The sequence below is a fragment of the Festucalex cinctus genome, chromosome 11 (genome assembly GCF_051991245.1).
Source record: "Festucalex cinctus isolate MCC-2025b chromosome 11, RoL_Fcin_1.0, whole genome shotgun sequence".
Lineage (NCBI taxonomy): Eukaryota > Metazoa > Chordata > Actinopteri > Syngnathiformes > Syngnathidae > Festucalex > Festucalex cinctus.
In genome coordinates, this window is record NC_135421.1 from 5758031 (window position 1) to 5775591 (window position 17561).

At 42.2% G+C, this 17561-nt stretch overlaps 1 protein-coding gene across 2 annotated transcripts in view; it reads left to right on the forward strand.

Annotated features, from left to right (window-relative positions):
• Positions 1-9165: 9165 nt before the first annotated feature.
• LOC144030122 (dynein axonemal heavy chain 17-like) overlaps positions 9166-17561 on the forward strand; it is a 42129-nt gene continuing 33733 nt past the window's right edge. Inside the window, exons 1-3 of one of the 2 annotated variants that reach the window (XM_077536106.1) lie at positions 9166-9538; positions 10281-10456; positions 17177-17363. In XM_077536106.1, coding sequence (XP_077392232.1) covers positions 9197-9538; positions 10281-10456; positions 17177-17363 — 705 coding nt within the window. In that variant the 5' untranslated portion in view covers positions 9166-9196. Of the gene's footprint in view, positions 9539-10280; positions 10457-11205; positions 11259-17176; positions 17364-17561 lie in introns of those variants that run through there. The other variant, XM_077536107.1, reaches the window with a different exon arrangement.

The window sequence follows — 17561 nt, forward strand, 5'->3', positions numbered from 1 at the left end:
TGCCTCCACAGCTCAGCGATATTCTCAGCTCCGGAGAAACCTTCTATGGAATTTGGTAGAGAAGTGTGTTTTAATTAACTTGTCACTCCATTGTTGATGTATCATCCAAAAATGACCATATTATCACTCGAGATATTGTGTATATTTTTTTTTGTCTACTACGCTCGTTAGTCTTGAATTGACAATAACATTTGACAGTCTATGCTAGTTGATAGTCTTCAATATACAGTCTGTGGCGCGACCGCACACACGAAAACACGTAGACCCGCACACCCCCACACCTACACACACTTTTCAATGTGGACTTTTTTTTACCCTCCCAGCCGTTCGTTAGCCGGAGTGGCTCATGGCGAATGTGCGTGCGTGTGTAAGGAAATATATTGTGTGCCATACTGCCTGCATATCTCGTTGAGAATGACCAGTGGAGTTAGACGGTTAGCTTAGCAATGCATTGCTACTCGCAGTCGTCTAGCGGCGCTTTAAGCGGTAATTTCCAGTCACCATACAGTGCAGTGCATTGTGTTCTAAATAGCAATATTATCACACTAATAATAATAACAATAACAATAATAATACTAATAATTACTAAACTTACCTTGCTCTGGTTTCTTCAAGCACTGCATATGCATGTTTCCCCTAAAATGCTGCATCATTGATGACGTACAGCTATGGTACGCCATTGTTGTTTTGCACAATTTGCAAATAACTATTTGTCCTCTCAATCTTCTTGAAATGGTCCCAAACTCTGGACATTCGTTAGAGGAGTGCCAGGAGTCTTTTTTTTTTTTTTTTTTAAACTTTGTCCTCCTCAATGTACGGTAGTTCGAAACACACATAGGCATAAAAGGTCCATGTGAAACATGGACCGCGGCGGCGCAAACATGGTTCCGGGCGGAGCGTCGAGTTAAATTTTTCCAGTCGACCTATTTTTAAAGTCGACCTAGTTGACTTGGTCGACTTTTTTTTCCCAGCCCTACTATACTATGACTCTGAATATTATTCTTGTTCAGTGTTTGCTTGCTGTTGAAAGGGGACTATTGTAAAGTCACTTCAGTTTTTGGTGGCAAATGTTATTTGAATCACATATAAGAAATTAAGGAAGGTTTATTCATTTTTCATTCACATATCAACCACTAGAAGGGGGAATGGCAGCCTTGTTATTAGATTAGGTATTGTAAACATGAGTAACGAGATGTGCCATTGATTGTAATTAGGTAAAATAGTAAAGTGATTTCACCCCCATCATTCCTTTTGATATGTCAGCTTATTGGTAAAATGCCTACATTGTTTACATATTTGCAATTTTTAACGTTTAATGCATTGATTGACTTCTTTTTGCGTGAGTATGAAATGCCCGAATGCATCGCACATCTCGTAAGAGAAGTCGTCACTGTTTACATTCCATTAGCGGCTAACTGCTAAGGCCAGTGACTTGTGCCAGCCGTATCATATATTGACGGCATAATTAAATAGTGGATTCTTGGTGTCCTTAATTAGCGATTGAATATGACTTTGAGATGGCCTTGTGTTGATATAGGTCGTCGAGAGAGGCCCCCACTGTCACGCTGCCATAGGCGGGCTGGCGATTGCTTTTATTTTGTGAAGTCATTTCCTGTTTATTTTGAAGTCACGAACCACCCTCTCACCTCAGGTCACTTGCGCTTCCTCCTGCTCTGCTCATTACAGGTCCGCCCATGATTGCGTCCACCTGCCACCAATTACCCAGCCAATAAATACTCATCATCCACCACCTGCATTTGCCGAAGTGTCACAACCAGTGCATGGAAGCGTTCCCACAGCTCTTGAGCCACAGTCCTTGTATATTTGCCTTGCCTTGCCTTGCCTTGCCTTGCCTTGCCTTGCGTTTGCCCCTCTTTTTCCTCCCCAGCGGAGCGCCTTTAGTTGTCCCTGTTTTGAGTCCCTTTTTTTCTAGTGATGGCCAAATGAAGCCTCATGAAGCAATGAAGCTTTGCAGCCAATTGTTTTGCACATGTAGCAAAGCTTCGTGGTGCTTCATTTACTCTATGGCGCCATCAAGTGGTCTAGCAGCCCAAGATTAACAATATATTGTTAAGAATTCAATGGCTATTTGCTTAAGACAAAGATGTGAATGTGCTTGTGTTAGTAATTTAGTATGTGAAGAAAATACAAGTACTAAGGATAATTTGTTATTCATTTTTATTTAGAAATAATAGCTTTCCCACAGTGGCTGGCTTTAAACGGTTCCTTTTTTTCACCAGCTTTAGAAAATATTCTTTCACAAGGCACAGATGAAGCTGGGGTGCAGAGAAATGCGAGTGACAGTTTATATAAATTTGGGTAGGTATTTTTATGTCTCCCAGTACACTAATGGATTTTCATTCTGTACTGTTTGCAATGAGCGCCAAACGTTGGACCACTCCTGAAGCGGTCACGAGATTCAGCTGGCCGGTGAGGCTTCACACGTCATCATTTCCGGGTTTTGCCGAAATGACGCGCGCCTCAGTACAAGCTTCGTGGAAAGGCCCCTCCCATTATTCGACACAAGCTTCGGAGCCTCGGCCCATTTCGTTCCATCACTACTTTTTTCTCCTCTCCAGTTTGGAGCTCTTTATGTTCAGCGTTTTGTGTTTCCTGTTAATAAACTGCAGCCGTTACGGTCAACTGTTCTCTTGCGCCTGAGTCCTCCCTCTCCACGCTGTGTCATCCACCACATGGCGGAAAAAAAAAAACAGCCACGAAATACAGTGAACGAGTAAATTTCAAAATAAAATCAACCCTATTGCATTGACGCCCATGTGTTAGTAGCCATTTATTTTGATTGGCCTTCAGCAGGCAGCACGTGGTGGCTATCTTGACTCATCATCGCACTTGTTCTGAACAAATTATGGCTCATGCCGTTGCACTACTAATTAAAACGTACACTTTTACCCAGCGAACAGATGTTTTTCTTTAAAAAAACAAAACAAAACAGAAAACACTGTTAAAGTTGACCGCATTTGTGGTAAATTGGTCACAGTTTCGAGTCCTGCTGCCTGGTTGGCTTTTTCACCATCCCTCAGGCGTAAACTGCGTGGCTGGCTGCATGCCTCTGCAGCGCCCAACTGCTTTAATTGGAAATTTGAAGGAGCGGAAACTGCGGTTTAGGAATGGCGGGGCGGCGCCGCTGAATGAATACAATGGAGTCGCTGCAATGGTTTTCAATTGAGGTTGGACACCCTAGGCGGCGTGTGTTCGCTTCCCCACCCGGGACACCATATTGGTTTGAGTGAGTGGGTGACAAATAGGGATGTCACGATACCAGAAATTTAGTAGTCGATGCCGATACCACTGAAATTCTACGATTCTCGATGCCATTTCGATACCATGGTAAAAATAGAAAATAAGCAATAAATTCTTTACTTCAACATACACTCCTTTATTAGAAGTGAACAACAAACAATGATACTGTGTGCTTAAACAGAAGAATTGGCATGTAGCTTTAAAGCATTAAATTAAAATACTGTCCATTAATGTATTAAACAATAGAGTGAACAATAAAATAAAAATACTGTGCATGTACTAGCTAAGTACAGTAATAGCACAAATAATGTATAAAGCTTACAACAATCTACTCTGCCATAGTATTCAGAAGCCATTTGAATTTAGAGAGAGTCCTAACATGACAAAAGGGGTACAAGTGTCTACAAAAAAAAAATCAAAAAAAAAAAAATCAAAATAAGAACAAATATAAAGCAAGGGTGTGTTTCTGTAAGAGGTGTTAATTTGTGGAATCATTTTGGTAATGACTTGAAAAGATGCAAGTCAATTGTTGAGTTTAAAAAAATGTTTAAAAATAAATAATAAAATAATAAAATAAAACACATTCTTTTATTGTAATGTATTAATTTACTGTATTTAATGATTAAATAAATTAAAAGATATGAAGAATAAGGAGTAGGACTAGATAAGTTTTTACCTTCTTCCTACTCCCTTTGCACATGTAAACCATCACAAATAATTGGTGTTTCCTCTTTAAATTATTATTTGCTACTTGTTTATGTTTATATGTTATGTTTATATGTTCAATAAATAAACAATAAGTACTAAACACTAAAATACTGTAAAATGAAAAATGCATCACAGAGCATGTAGCATTAAAAAATAAAAATCTCATTCTGTGCTTATTTACCAACCAGTTTCACTGAAGTAGAGAGCGGCAGAACATGAAAAGTCTTTATTGGAGGAGAAGCTTGTGAACCTTTTTTGGGCATCAAGCTTGGTTTGCAAGATGAATGGATGGGAGCGGAGTTCAAAATCCATGCTGTCGAAGCTTGACTAGCATGTCTGCTTGTTTCCTCCCTGAAAAACTGTGAATTTGTAGAAGTTCACCAAAAAAGGCAGAGAGTAAACTGCCTAGTGCTGAGCAAGTCTTCTCTCACGTAGGCATTGTAAAAGTTGCTAAAAGTGGGCAAAAATAAGAAACAAAAGTAATACTAGAGTGTAGTCTGCACCATCTTGGTATATTGTTATAACGTTATAAGTGCATGTCACAGCTGTTTTAGCTTAGTGGACATTCGTTGCTTAGCTCAGCTCCTTGTGCCATGTCTTGTCACTCAACAAGTCATTGGGTCAGACTCCTTCTCTCTTTCTCATTAATGAACCACCAGATAATGGCCTATGGGAGCTAGGGAAAGACATGTCACAAATTGCTATGTCCTCTGACTGGGATTAAAGGTAATTACTGTTCGCCGTGGCAAATCAATGGGATAGGAGTGCAAGACACAGAGGCCACACACTAGCTTCATACCAAGACTCAAAAGGAAGTATGATCTGATCTAATGGGGCAAAGTTCAAGCGTAACGCCAAATGTAATGGTGTTATGATGCTGGATGGACTTCCCTCATTTTAATGACTGGTGGTCAGCTATCAGTCAATCAGTTTATTTTGTGTGCAAAAACTTGAAACACTTGAAAATGAAATAAAATTCAAGGAAAAAAGAATAGAACACTTCATAATAATAATAATAATAATAATAATAATAATAATAATAATAATAATAATAATAATAATAATAATAATCTTCTCCGGGTACTCCAGTCTTCTCCCCCATTCCAAAGACATGCATGGCAGGTTAATTGGGTGCTGCGAATTGTCCCTAGGTGTGCTTGTGTGTGAGAGATTGGTTGTTTGTCTGTGTGCCCTGCGATTGGCTGGCAACCAGTCCGGGGTGTACCCCGCCTACTGCCCGAAGCTCCAACACCCCCGCAACCCTCGTGAGGAGCAAGCGGTTAAGAAAATCAATCGATAATAATAACAATAATAATAATAACTAGAGCTGCGAGCAACTATAAAGGGCCCTCGCAGCCCGGGCCACGTTGGGGTACTTGCACGTTGGGGTACTGGCACATTGGAAGCAGAATTTCTTTGAAAATGGCATGATAAACTTTTACATCTGGATATTTTTTATTTTTTTTGCCAAGTGTGATGAGTGTATAAAGCTCAACGGGTTTTATTGTAACGGTCTTCTGACTGGACTCTCTCAAAAGAACATGAGACAATTGCAGCTCATTCAGAACGCTGCAGCGCGAGTTCTGACCAAAACAAAGAGATCAGAACATATTACTCCAGTACTTAAGGATTTACACTGGCTCCCAGTCAGCTGTAGAATCGATTTTAAAGTTCTGCCACTCGTCTATAAATCACTAAATGGTTTGGGTCCTGAATATATCCAAGAAATGCTGATTGAGTACAAACCCAGCAGGGCTCTGAGATCTACAGACTTGGGCCAACTAGTGGAATCCAGAGTTCGAAGCAAACATGGTGAGACTGCATTTAGCTATTATGCTGTACGCAGATGGAATAGGCTGCCAACAGAAGTGAAGTCAGCCCCCAGTGTAAATGCTTTTAAATCCAGGTTAAAAACTTTGCTTTTTTCATACTTTTAATTAAGGACTTTTAAACAGCTTTAATTATTTTTTTTGTTTGTTTTGTTTCCTTTTTAATTATTATTTGTATTATTTTTTAAACTTCCTTATGCTAAATGTTTTAAAGTTTGTTGAATAATGTTTTAAGATTGTTATTGTATGTTCTTTTTAGTAAATTTTGTAACCTATTTTTATCTATTTTTCTTCCTCTGAATGTTAACTACTGTTTGTTGATGCTTATGTGTTGTCTTTCCTTGTGTAAAGCACATTGAGTTGCCTTGTGTATGAAATGTGCTATACAAATAAACTTACATTGCCTTGCCTTGCCTGACAACATTTCTTTGGGCAAATATGTGGTAGGTTTGCAATTATGCCCTGCTCTTTGCATTTTAATATCTTTAAGTCGAGTCATCTTTATGTTGAATTGAACAGTGAGTAAAGAGAACTGAATCATTTTGAGTTGCCTTGTGTATGAAATGTGCTATACAAATAAACTTGCCTTGCCTATCCTTTTTTCATTGCGAAACGTGTTTACAATTTTTGTTAAAAAAAAAACAAAAAACACACCATAAGTGGGGTATTTTTTTTTTTTTTTTTTTTTTTATGCCTCAAGGGCTAGGTGGCGCTGCATATATAATTGAATGTTGTCATTGAGATACCTTCAGGCCTTGATTATAAACATACGTGTCAAGTTTGGGATTTTTTGGAGCATGTACCAGGGAGTTATTAAGCATATCCTTTTTCATTGCGAAACACAAAATTTGATGCCCCGCCCTCATCATATAGTATTTCTAATAGTCAAGATTTTCCCCCCTGTCGTTGTCTCAGGTCTTGAGATGGTCCAGTAGTATAAATGTAAATGTGCAAAAATCGTCAAAAATGGGACATTCAAAAATTCGTATCTCACTTCCTGTTCATTTTAGCATATGGACCAAAGAGACTTTTTTGTATGTCTTGGGCTCCCTCATACACCTAAAATTCTCCGAAGATCTTGCCTAAACGTACAACCGGGGCTGCTTTGTTAAAAAAATTCTAGGGGGCGCTATTGAGTCATTTTTTTTGTAAAAATAGCACCATGCACGATAAAATATTGCTCATTTTACCAGGCTAGATGTGTGTGCCAAGTTTCATGAGTTTCTGTGCATGTTTAGACCCTCAAAATTGGCGATGTTTTCTTGGCGAACAGTGCTTAGCCACGCCAACAGCGATTCGCGAAAATTCACAAACTTCATGTTGTGACATCATGAAGGCCGAAACCCTCATCTGAGCAAATATGAGGTGGGTCAAGTTAACGTGGTTGGAGAAAAACTTTGAAGAAAAATCGTAAGAAAAAAAAATTGCCACTAGGTGACGCTACAGTGAGATGAAATATAAGTTCGTAGATGTCTTAAGGGCTGGACTCTCATTAAATTTGTGAACATTTGAGAAGATAGGATCATCTGGGTCAAATTAAAGCAGTTTTTATTGTCACGAAAAATCATCAGATTTTGCGGCACTGTAATGGCCGACCCCTTGGTGAAAAGTTACAATATTTGGTGTGGGGCATGATCAACATCTTAAGGCTTTTATGACCAATTTTCAACTGGATCCCTTCAACGAACTTGGCACCGTAGCTAAAAACGTAAAGTATGACATTTATTGTTCCCACTAGGTGGCGCTCTTTGTATAACCAAATTTTGTCATATAAATGTTTTCAGGCCGTGACTATTAAGTTGCATGAGAAGTTTGAGATTTTTTGGAGCTTGAACATGTGAGTTATTAAGCATTTGCTCTTTCTGGACAAATGAAATTTTAAAGGCAATATTTGAAGCCCCACCCCCATCATATAGTATTTCGAAACGTCAAGATTTTTTGCCCAGTTGTTATCTCAGGTCTTGAGATGATACATGCCAAGTTTGAAGTCAATTGGATGAAAAATTTTTGCAAAGGCGCAAAAAGCATGACCACAGTGAATGTGCCAAAATGGGCCAAAATTGGACATTCAAAAATTTATAGCTCACTTCCCGTACATTTTAGCACATGGTCCCAATAGACTTTTTTTGTGCGTCTCCGGGTGGTACACGTGCCTGCCATTTTTCGTAGCTCTAGCTCAAACGTGCCGGGATTGGGTTTTATTTTTCTACGCTAGGGGGCGCTATAGAGTCACGTTGTTATGACAACATTGGTTAGAGTTAATAATAATAATAATAATAATAATAATAATAATAACAATAATAATAATAATAAATAATAAATAAAAATAAAATAACATAAATAAATATCAATAAATAAAAAATAAAAATACAAATAAAAAATATATAATTCATAATATTCTAATAAAAATATAGTTAAATATAAATATAATATGAATATGTAATATATAAATATTTATAATATATATAAAGAATAAATAATAATGATGATGATAATATAAATAAATACAATAATGAAATAAATATGAATAAATAATGCAAAATAAAAAATGCTAATAAATATATATATATAATTCATGTTACAATAAAAATAATATTAAATATAAATATAATATAATACATAATATATAAATGTATATAATATATAAAAATAATAATATATATAAATAAATATGAATAAAGAATGCAAAATAAATAATAAAAATAAAAATAAAATAAAATTAATAGTTATAATAAAATAATGTAATTAAATATACATGTAATATAAATATATAATTTTTATGTATATACATAATAAATAAATAATAAAAATAATAATAAAACTAAGCTCATGAGTCTTCTTTGCCACTCTTATGAAGTGCTCCCCCTAGTGGCCCGCCAAGTAATTGCTCAATAAGTCATGAACAATCGAGCCGTTATAGTGGCTGTATAGTACTACAAATATTGCGATACTTGCGTAGACGTATCGATAATTATATCGGAAGACAAAGTATCACGATTTATCAGGATATCGATATATCGTCACACTCCTAATATAATCAGGATTGGATTGAACTGAAGTGAATCGGAAAAAATGGAACTGAACTCTTGTGAATCGAAATGGAATCGATTGAGAACATTTGTATCGATAACCCAGGCCTAAGAGGCATTCGTAATTATTGGTACATATCACGATAACTATGCCTGCACCAATAAATACAGCGGAAGAAAAATTGGACAAGAAAACAATTTTGCGTTTGAATCCCAAGCAAAAGCGGATGATGACATCATCACAACTGTGAGCCGATGACGACGCGCTGTGTGACAAACAAGTTGAAGGAGACGATGTCGTCACATCCTCCCCTCCAGGCGGCTTCATCGGCCAGCGCCTGCCGTGGCGAGCGAGTGAGTGACTGAAAAATGGAAGCGAGCGACACTTGCGTGGAGTCACTGAAGCCGCTGCTGACGCAGAGCTTGCGCCTGGACGAAGAGAAGTGGCGCGAGTTTGTCACGGCCAAGAAGCACCTGGCTTACCTGAACAGCTTCTTCAACACGCGCGACACACTAAACCTGTACGTGTGGCTCAACGCCGACGGCAGCGCCGGCAGCAGCCTGGACTTCCTGGACGCATGCCGCAAGGTGGTGTGCTTGGCCAAGACGCACCACGACGTGCTCAGTGCCGACAACATGGCATCCATGCTGCTCGTGGAGGAGGTTCACGCCGACGAGCTGTTCACCTTCATCTCGGCGCTCACGCAGGAGGTTGGCTAGCTAGCCGCTAACGCTATAATGCTTGCTAACGTCGTCATCGGTGTCAGATGTGATCGGGCTGGTCGCCTGCAGATGACGTCACGCTACAGGATTGTCTGTTTACAATTGTACAAGAGAACAAACAATATGTATGGACTAAAATTGTAAAAATGTAACTAAACCTAAAAATATAAAAGCATGATACTTTAAGAGCGGAAAAAAAATAGATTGAAGCGCCTTGGCGCTTGAAAAACAGTCTTAATGGTAATAAGAACATATTAACATCTTGGCGCTCACGCAGGAGGTCGGCTAGCTAGCCGCTAACGCTATAATGCTTGCTAATGCCGTTGTCGGCGACAGATGTGATCAGGCTGGTCGCCTGCAGATGACGTCACACTACAGGATTGTCCGGAAATTGTCCGTTTACAATAGTTCAAAATAAATTTATGGACTAAAATTGTAAAACAAAACAAAACAAAAAACCGTAACTAAATCTAAAATTATAATAGCATGATACTTGTATTACCTGTATACCTGTATTTATCATTTATTCAGTCTATTTTATTATTTATTTCATTTTATCTACGTTTTTACAATTTCAGTCCATACATTTTGTTATTTCAATGACATCTTGAATATTTTCGACGTCAACTGGATCATTTCCAGCCCATCCCTGTAGCGGGACGTGTTTGTTAGGCGACCCCGATGCCATGTGGCAGCCCGATCACATCTGACACCGTTCTCGTCCACACAGGTGATCTGCCCGTTGCTAAGCAACCCGGCCAACGAGGGCGGCTGGGCCCCGGGCGCCGCCGAGGAGACGCTCAACTTGATGGAGAGGCTGAAGAACCAAGCTCTCACCATGAAGGCCCTGAAGGAAGGCTGGACCTTTCTGCCGCTCCCCAAATGGCTCCACGACGACCAGGACAGGTTAGCGCGGCACTTTGAATCCTTGAAATATCAACTTTATAATGTAATATAACTTGAAAGGACAATGACAAAATAAAAAACAATAACAAAGTGAAATAAGATTCGAATAAACTAAAATAAGGTGGTTAGCACGCCCACCTCCAAGTTCTGCGGACTCGGGTTCGAGTCCATACATCGGCCTTCCTGGGTGGAGTTTGCATGTTCTCCCCGTGCTTGCGTGGGTCTTCTCCGGGTACTGCGGTCTCCTCCCACGTTCCAAAGACATGAATGGCAGATTAATTGGGCAATCCGAATTGTCCCTAGGTGTGCTTGTGAGTGTGGATGGTTGTTCTTCTCTGTGTGCCCTGCGATTGGCTGGCAACCAGTCCAGGGTGTACCCGGCCTACTGCCCAGAGCCAGCTGAGATAGGGTCCAGCACCCCCCGCGACCCTTGTGAGGAATAAGCGGTCAAGAAAATGGATGGAAGGGTGGATGGATGGATAAACTAAAATAATAGCAACTGAAGATAGGGTCAAGCACCTCCCGCGACCCTTGTGAGAAATAAGCGGTCAAGAAAATGGATGGAAGGATGGATGGATGGATAAACTAAAATAATAGCAACTGAAAAATAAGCAGTAAGAACAAATTCTGACTGTACCTGTGCGTTTTGGCCTCTTGGGGGCAGTGTGGTGCCGTGCATCCATGGCATTCACACTTAGTGAGTACAGAAGAAAGTTGCGATTGAATTATATTTAAAAAAAAAAGTCGTTTTTCACACATTGGGAAGAATTTGTACCTTTGTGTAGCGTTATCTCATCAGTGGGTATGTGTTCTCACAACATTTGTGTACGGATATTCGTTATTTGAAGGAAAAACACTCCCCAAGTCGATGCGAACTTCCTGTTAGCATTAGGCTAGTGATGTTTTAGAAAAGAAGCATGTTTTGTATTTAAATATACAATGGATGTCATTCTTAACGTTGTGTTTAGTGGGGATGTAACCATATCCAAACATCATGATATGCTATTATCACAATATGAAGCTCATAATACGATAATTATCACGATATTGTGGCGAGGTTGGCGATATAAAGCCCAATTCACACTGGCTGCGGAACGGACGCATTGCGTTTTTCATACGGCGGCCGTACGGAGCCGCAAGGATGTCTACGTGTCAATTGACACCAGCTGCGGTGTGGAACGACTGCAGCGATGCGGAAGGTTTCCGCAAGTGTTCTTTTATTTTTTTCTGAACGCGGCATGCGGAATTTCATGAAGCTGAAGAAATGACACGAGCCGGACAGGAAGTCGGGCGTCTCGCATCAAGGTAAACCCGGTTTGATTCAAAATAAAACCGTATGCGAGCTCATTTTTTGGGAGGGAAGCTAGCTAGCTACATAGCATGACATGAGTTGGACATTTAAGACAAAAAAAATGAGCTCAGAATAAATGAAACATGACAAAATAACACTATTTCAACACAAAACATACTTACCCATGGTAGAAGTCCCAGAAATAATGTCCAAAAAGCATATCCTAAGGTGAGGACCAAGACACACGGTGAAGCTGCCTTTAGCCACTATGGTCCTCACCTATGGAGTAGCCTGCCGGAGGGCATCAAGAGAATATTGATGTTTTTAGTCTGGCATTTGATTGATCTTTTTTTTTCCCTCTCTTTTTATCCCCTTTTATTTATTTAACTGTTTTAATCTATATTGTTTTGTAGCTTTGTTTTTATTTATTAATTTTTTCCATAGTGTTTAACTGTTTTCTTTTAGTGTTTAAATGTTTTTATTTGGTAGTTATTAAATTTTTTGCTCCAGTGTTTCCTCATGGGGGAGCCTCCACAGTGAGAAGGATGGCTCGTCTTCATCCATCTCACTGGGTGAACTCCTCCTGGGTGCCTTTCCTTACAGGGTACTTCTGTGCACCGCCATGTTGTGGTTGTGGTTTTCGTGTGTCTGTTGTGTTTTGGGTGTGTCTGTCGGGAGCAGATTTCCGGACACGTAACGTACGTGGTGTGAATTGCAGTCCTTGCGGACGCCGTGCGGATTCTGTACGGAAAACCACCTCGTCCTTTCCGCAACCAGTGTGAAGTGGGCTTAAATAAAGTTCACATTGTTGTAAAAAAAACAAAAATGAGCTCATACTAAAAACAAAACAAAAAACCACAATATTGTGCTTTTGTACATAAGCAATGCATATAAACCACCTACTTCTTCTTTGGGCTTTTCCCTTCAGGGGTGGCCACAGCGAATGAGTTGCCTCCCTCCAACCCTTTCCTCCGCATCCTCTACTCTCACACCAACTACCTTCATGTTCTCTTGAACTCCATCCATAAACCTCCTCTTTGGTCTTCCTCTCGATCTTCAGCCTGGCATTTGCAAACTCAGCATCCTTCTGCCAATATACTCACTATCTCTCTTGACATGTCGAAACCATCTCAGTCTGGCCTCTCTGACTTTATCTCTTAAACCTCTTCTAACATGGGCTGTCCCTCTGATGTACTCATTCCTGATCCTATCCATCCTGGTCACTCCCAAAGAGAACATCAGCATCTTCATCTCTGCCACTTCCAGCTCTGCCTCCTGTCTTTTCCTCAGTGGCACTGTCTCCAGACCAAACAACATCGATGGTCTCACCACAGTTTTACAAACCTTTCCTTTCATGTTAGCTGAAACTCTTCTATCACACATCACATCTGACACTTTTCTCCACCCGTTCCAGCCTGCCTGAACACGCTTCATCACTTCTTTTCCACACTCTCCATTGCGCTGGACTGTTGACCCTAAATACTTAAACTCCTCCCCCTTTCTTGGTCTCTTCTTCCTGTAACCTCACTCTTCCACTTGGGTCCCTCTCATTCACACACAGTACTCCGTCTTGCTACGGCTAACCTTCATTCCCCTCCTTTCCAGGGCAAACCTCCACGCCTCTAGCTTCCTCTCCACCTGTTCCCTGCTTTGTTACAGATCACCATGTCATCTGCAAACATCATAGTCCATGGGAATTCCTATCTAACCTCATCTGTCATCCTGTCCATTATCATAGCAAACAAGAAGGGGCTCAGCGCTGATCCCTGATGTAGTCCCACCTAGAGCACACCTCACCACTGTCTTACAGTCCTCATACCTGTCCTGCACCACTTGAACATACTTCTCTGCCACTCCAGACTTCCTCATACAAAACTACAGCTCCTCTCTGGGCATCCTGTCATAAGCTTTCTCCAGGTCTACAAAGGCACAATGCAGCTCCTTCTGACTTTCTCTGTACTTCACAATCAACATCCTCAAAGCAAAAAAGCAAATACTGCATCGGTCATACTTTTTTGTTGTTGTTGTTGTTGTCATTAAACCATACTGCTGCTCACAAATGTTCACCTCTGCCCTCAGTCTATCTTCCACTACTCTTTCCCATAGCTTCATTGTGTGGCTCATCAGCTTTATTCCTCTGTAGTTGCCAAAATTCCAAGGTCTCCTCCCTTGGCTGCCACCCAGCCCACTCTGCGCCCCGACCCCTTTGGCCCCTCCCACCGGTGGTGATCCATGGGAAGGGGCACCCACGTTGTCTCTTTGGGCTATGCCTGGCCGGGCCACATGGGTGCAGGCCCGGCCACCAGGTGCTCACCCACCAGGAGCCCCACCTCCAAGCCTGGCTCCAGAGGGGGGCCCCGGTGACCCGTGTCCGAGCAAGGGAAACATGTTTCCATTTTTGTTTTTCGTCATTAGGGTGTAGTGTGAGCCGTGCTTACTCTGGCCCCTTGCCTAGGACCTGTTTGACATGGGTGGCCCTGCCAGGGGCATAAAGCCACAGACAACATAGCTCCTAGGATCATTGGGACACACAAACCCCTCCACCACGGTAAGGTGCTGGCTCACGGAGGGGCTCCTCCGCGTTGAGAGGGTTCTCCCTTAGAGATAGGGTGAGAAGCTCGGTCATCCAGGAGGGACTCAGAGTCGAGCCACTGCTCCTCCGCGTTGAGAGGAGCCAGTTGAGGTGGCTCGGGCATCTGGTTCGGATGCCTCCTGGACGCCTCCCAGGAGAGGTGTTCCAGGCATGTCCCACCGGCAGGAGGCCCCGGGGACAACCCAGTACATGCTGGAGAGACTGTCTCTCGGCTGGCCTGGGAACGCCTTGGGATCCCGCCAGTGGAGCTGGTTGAAGTGGCTGGGGAGAGGGAAGTCTGGGCTTTCCTCCTAAAGCTGCTGCCCCCACGACCCGACCTCGGATAAGCGGCAGAAGATGGATGGATGGATGGATGGATGGATGGATGGATGGAGTTGCCACAATTCTGCACATCTCCCTTGTTCTTAAAAATGGGCACCAATGCACTTCTCCATTCCTCAGGCATTTTCTCACTATCTAAGATTCTGTTGAACAACCCAGTCAGAAATTCTACTGCTACCTCTCCGAGACACTTCCATACCGTCACAGGTATATCATCAGGACATGGTGCCTTTCCACTCTTCATCCTCTTCAATGCTGTTCTCACTTCGTCCTTACTAATCTACTTCCTGGTCCTCAACAGTCACCCCTTCTACTCTTCCTTCTGTCTCAAAGTCCTCATTCATCAACTCTTCAAAGTACCCTTTCCATCTTCCCTTCGCAAACGCTGGCATCTGTCAACACTCTTCCATCCCTATCCTTTATTACCCTAACCTGCTGCACATCCTTCCCATCTCTGTCTCTTTGCCTTGCCAACCTGTATAGATCAGTCTCTCCCTCCTTACTGTCCAATCTCGCATATAATTCTTCGTAGGCCACTTGTTTGGCCTTTGCCACTTCTACTTTCACCTTACGACGTATTTCCCTGTACTCCTGTCTACGTTCTTCAGTCCTCTCAGTATCCCACTTCTTCTTAGCGAACCTCTTTCTCAGCATCCACTTCTGCACCTCCTCATTGTCTCTACCTATTCCTGTCATACCTCCAACATTCAAAGTCCCTACTCTAAGTCCTAGACTCGTGGTGTTTCTCTTCTCTTTTCTTCCTACGAACACACCTTCCTCCTCTCCTTCTTCGACCAACAGTAGTCCAGTTTCCACCAGCACCCTGTAGTTCAACTGCACCGAAGGAGGGCATTGTGAAGCCGGGCCTCTACCAATTCGGTATGGAAGTCATATATTTGATTCGCATGTTTGGCCAAAGTTTTACGTCGGATACCCTTCCTGACACAACCCTCTGGGGTAGATTGACTAAGAATGCGCTGCGCGCCGCTAACAGCGTGAAATATTGCACCAAAATTGCACCAGCAGTCTGCTCCCAGTTAACCACCTATTCACTAAGGATATTGCTCTCATCATATACCGGCGCAAACATGCCCACAAATTCTGACAGCTGGGAGAAAATTTGTCCCTGATTTACCACACATGGCAATGGATTTGCGCGAGAACATTGGAGTATAGTAACAGTTGCGAGAAAGATGACATTATCAGAAAGTGAGGTTGGACCCAGAGGTGCAGAAGCGTTTTCCTCATCTAGCGCCATTAAGCTGTACAGAGCAAAGGACAACAACAACGTAATTAATTCATAAAGTACGAATTATTGGTGCAATAATAAAAAAAAAAAAAAGATTTTCAGAGGTTGAGGTAGGCGTACAGTATGCATCTGGCATGTAAAAATGACCGCCCCAACCCCACCGCCATTCCCAATCAGCCCGGCTTACATCATGTGTTGTAAACCAACATAGAAAAATGTCCTCTCTCTCTCTCTCTCTCTCTCTCTCTCTCTCTCTCTCTCTCTCTCTCTCTCTCTCTCTCTCTCTCTCTCTCGCTTTCTCTCTCTCTCCCCCCTCTCTGCGTGATCAGCCAGATAGGGATGTGCACCATGCATCTCCATGACACCATGCACTGCCGTCATGATGCCGGGATTAAGGAAGCGCCAAGTTTACACCAGCCTTCCATAAACGTTATTTGCGTCACACAAACTCCGTGTGGCTATTTGTCTGGCGTTAGTAAATTAGACCCTGTATATCAATGAGTCTCATTTGCATTGGGGTGGACATATTTTGCGCCAAATGTATACAAATGACCTAATTCACATACGCGCAAATACCGCCAGAGCACCGGGGCGCAATCTGGTTGGCAGCGCATTTAGTGATGGATTTCCCCATCTGCGCGTGTTTAGTGAATTAGGCACTCCCGGTTTGCTCCATTTTTACCGGTTAGCACCGTGCAAAGGCTATGCAAACCTTTAGTCAATCTACCCCTCTGTATTTATCCGGACTTGGGACCAGCACAAGAAGACACTGGCTTTACATTAAAACAATTCATGAAGTATACAAGGTTATTGGATAGATTTATGTGTCAATAATAAAATCATTCTTACTTGTTTACAACTGCTGTAAAGCATGAACCTTTTCTTTTATATTTATAAATGAAGTTGAGTTGAGTTGAAAACCTGATGCAGAACCCCCTCCCCTTCTCTGCTCTGAGCAATCAAACAAACAAACCCGAAACGTGCGCGATATTTCACGTTCAGGCTAAGCTAGCGTTAGCGCCGGTCATCAACGAAACGTGTCTTCACCCGGGTCGTGACAGTGACAAACGAAAGCCCGTTTCGCTTGGCGCTTAGTCCGTCAGTTTTTTCCAAGTTCCCCGTCATTCGCCGTTCGCCGGCAAGACGCGGGTCCGTCAGCGACGGACTGGGAACCTCCGCCTCTGACAGAATGTCCAAACGAGGACCATGTTTTGCCCTAAAAAGCCGACTCGACTCGAACCGATTCGTTTGTTGTTTGCGGGACAGGAAGACGTACGACGTGAAGCTGCTGCACGCCTGCGAGGCGGTCATCATCGAGTGGGCGGAGCTGGTGTCGGAATTCCTGCAGCAAAACCCGGCCCAGCCACTCCTAGAAGGACTCAAGCCACCGCCTTCTGAAGAGTTTGACTTCTGGAGCAACAGACTGCGCAACCTGCAGCTCGTCCTGGAGCAGGTAAGACCCTCCCACTGCTGACACCCGCGTGACACATCGCACCGCTAACGCCATCTAATGTACACATATATATATATATATATATATATGTATATATATATATATATATATACACACATATGATTGGCTATCCGATAGCCCATACACACCAGTGCAAGGCATTAAAGTCACAGGGCGGCCATCTTGCACCTCGTCAGC